The following is a 559-nucleotide window of genomic DNA, read 5'->3' on the forward strand; positions in this document are numbered from 1 at the left end:
CAGCTGGACGCCGAATCCGTCACCGAGCCGGTCTTCTGGGTCATTTCGCCGTCTCCCGTGTTTCCATTTAACGCGTGAGCCGCAGAGCCAACGCTTTTAATAATGTTAGTGCTGTTGTTTGCATTGGACGCCACAGTCTTACAAACGTCAAACGCCGGATAATTGACACAGAGGTTGTGGTGATGGTGGTTCTGGTGCTGACCTGTGTTAGTCCGGTTTACCTGAGACGTTTCCCACACACGCATCCATAAAGCGTTCGCAGGACCTTTCTGTTCCGGCTGAATCCAAGCGACCCTCGGATCCATTCAACTCGTCTTTCTAACAGCCCTGTCAAACAAACGAACGCCTTGCTTTCCCCCCCGTTCAGCCGATAAGTTTGAGTCCGGACCGCGAGAACGTGCCTGTACGCTGGGCTACGCGAAACGACAGGGAAAATAACGACGTGCCAAACGCCACAACCAACGGGAACCAATTAGTGGCCCTTTTTCCCCGCTAGCGATAAACTGTTAGCTAAACTATACAGTGTTTCCAATATGGCGTATATTCCCTTGAACCCCGA

At 51.9% G+C, this 559-nt stretch overlaps 1 protein-coding gene across 1 annotated transcript in view; it reads right to left on the reverse strand.

Annotated features, from left to right (window-relative positions):
• Positions 1-559, reverse strand: part of tent4a (terminal nucleotidyltransferase 4A) — a 24412-nt gene extending 23853 nt beyond the window's left edge. Inside the window, exon 1 of the mRNA XM_051136005.1 lies at positions 1-559. This exon is cut by the window's left edge and continues 360 nt beyond it. Coding sequence (XP_050991962.1) covers positions 1-305 — 305 coding nt within the window. The 5' untranslated portion in view covers positions 306-559.

The sequence above is a fragment of the Labeo rohita genome, chromosome 19 (assembly GCF_022985175.1).
Source record: "Labeo rohita strain BAU-BD-2019 chromosome 19, IGBB_LRoh.1.0, whole genome shotgun sequence".
Taxonomy (NCBI): Eukaryota; Metazoa; Chordata; class Actinopteri; order Cypriniformes; family Cyprinidae; genus Labeo; species Labeo rohita.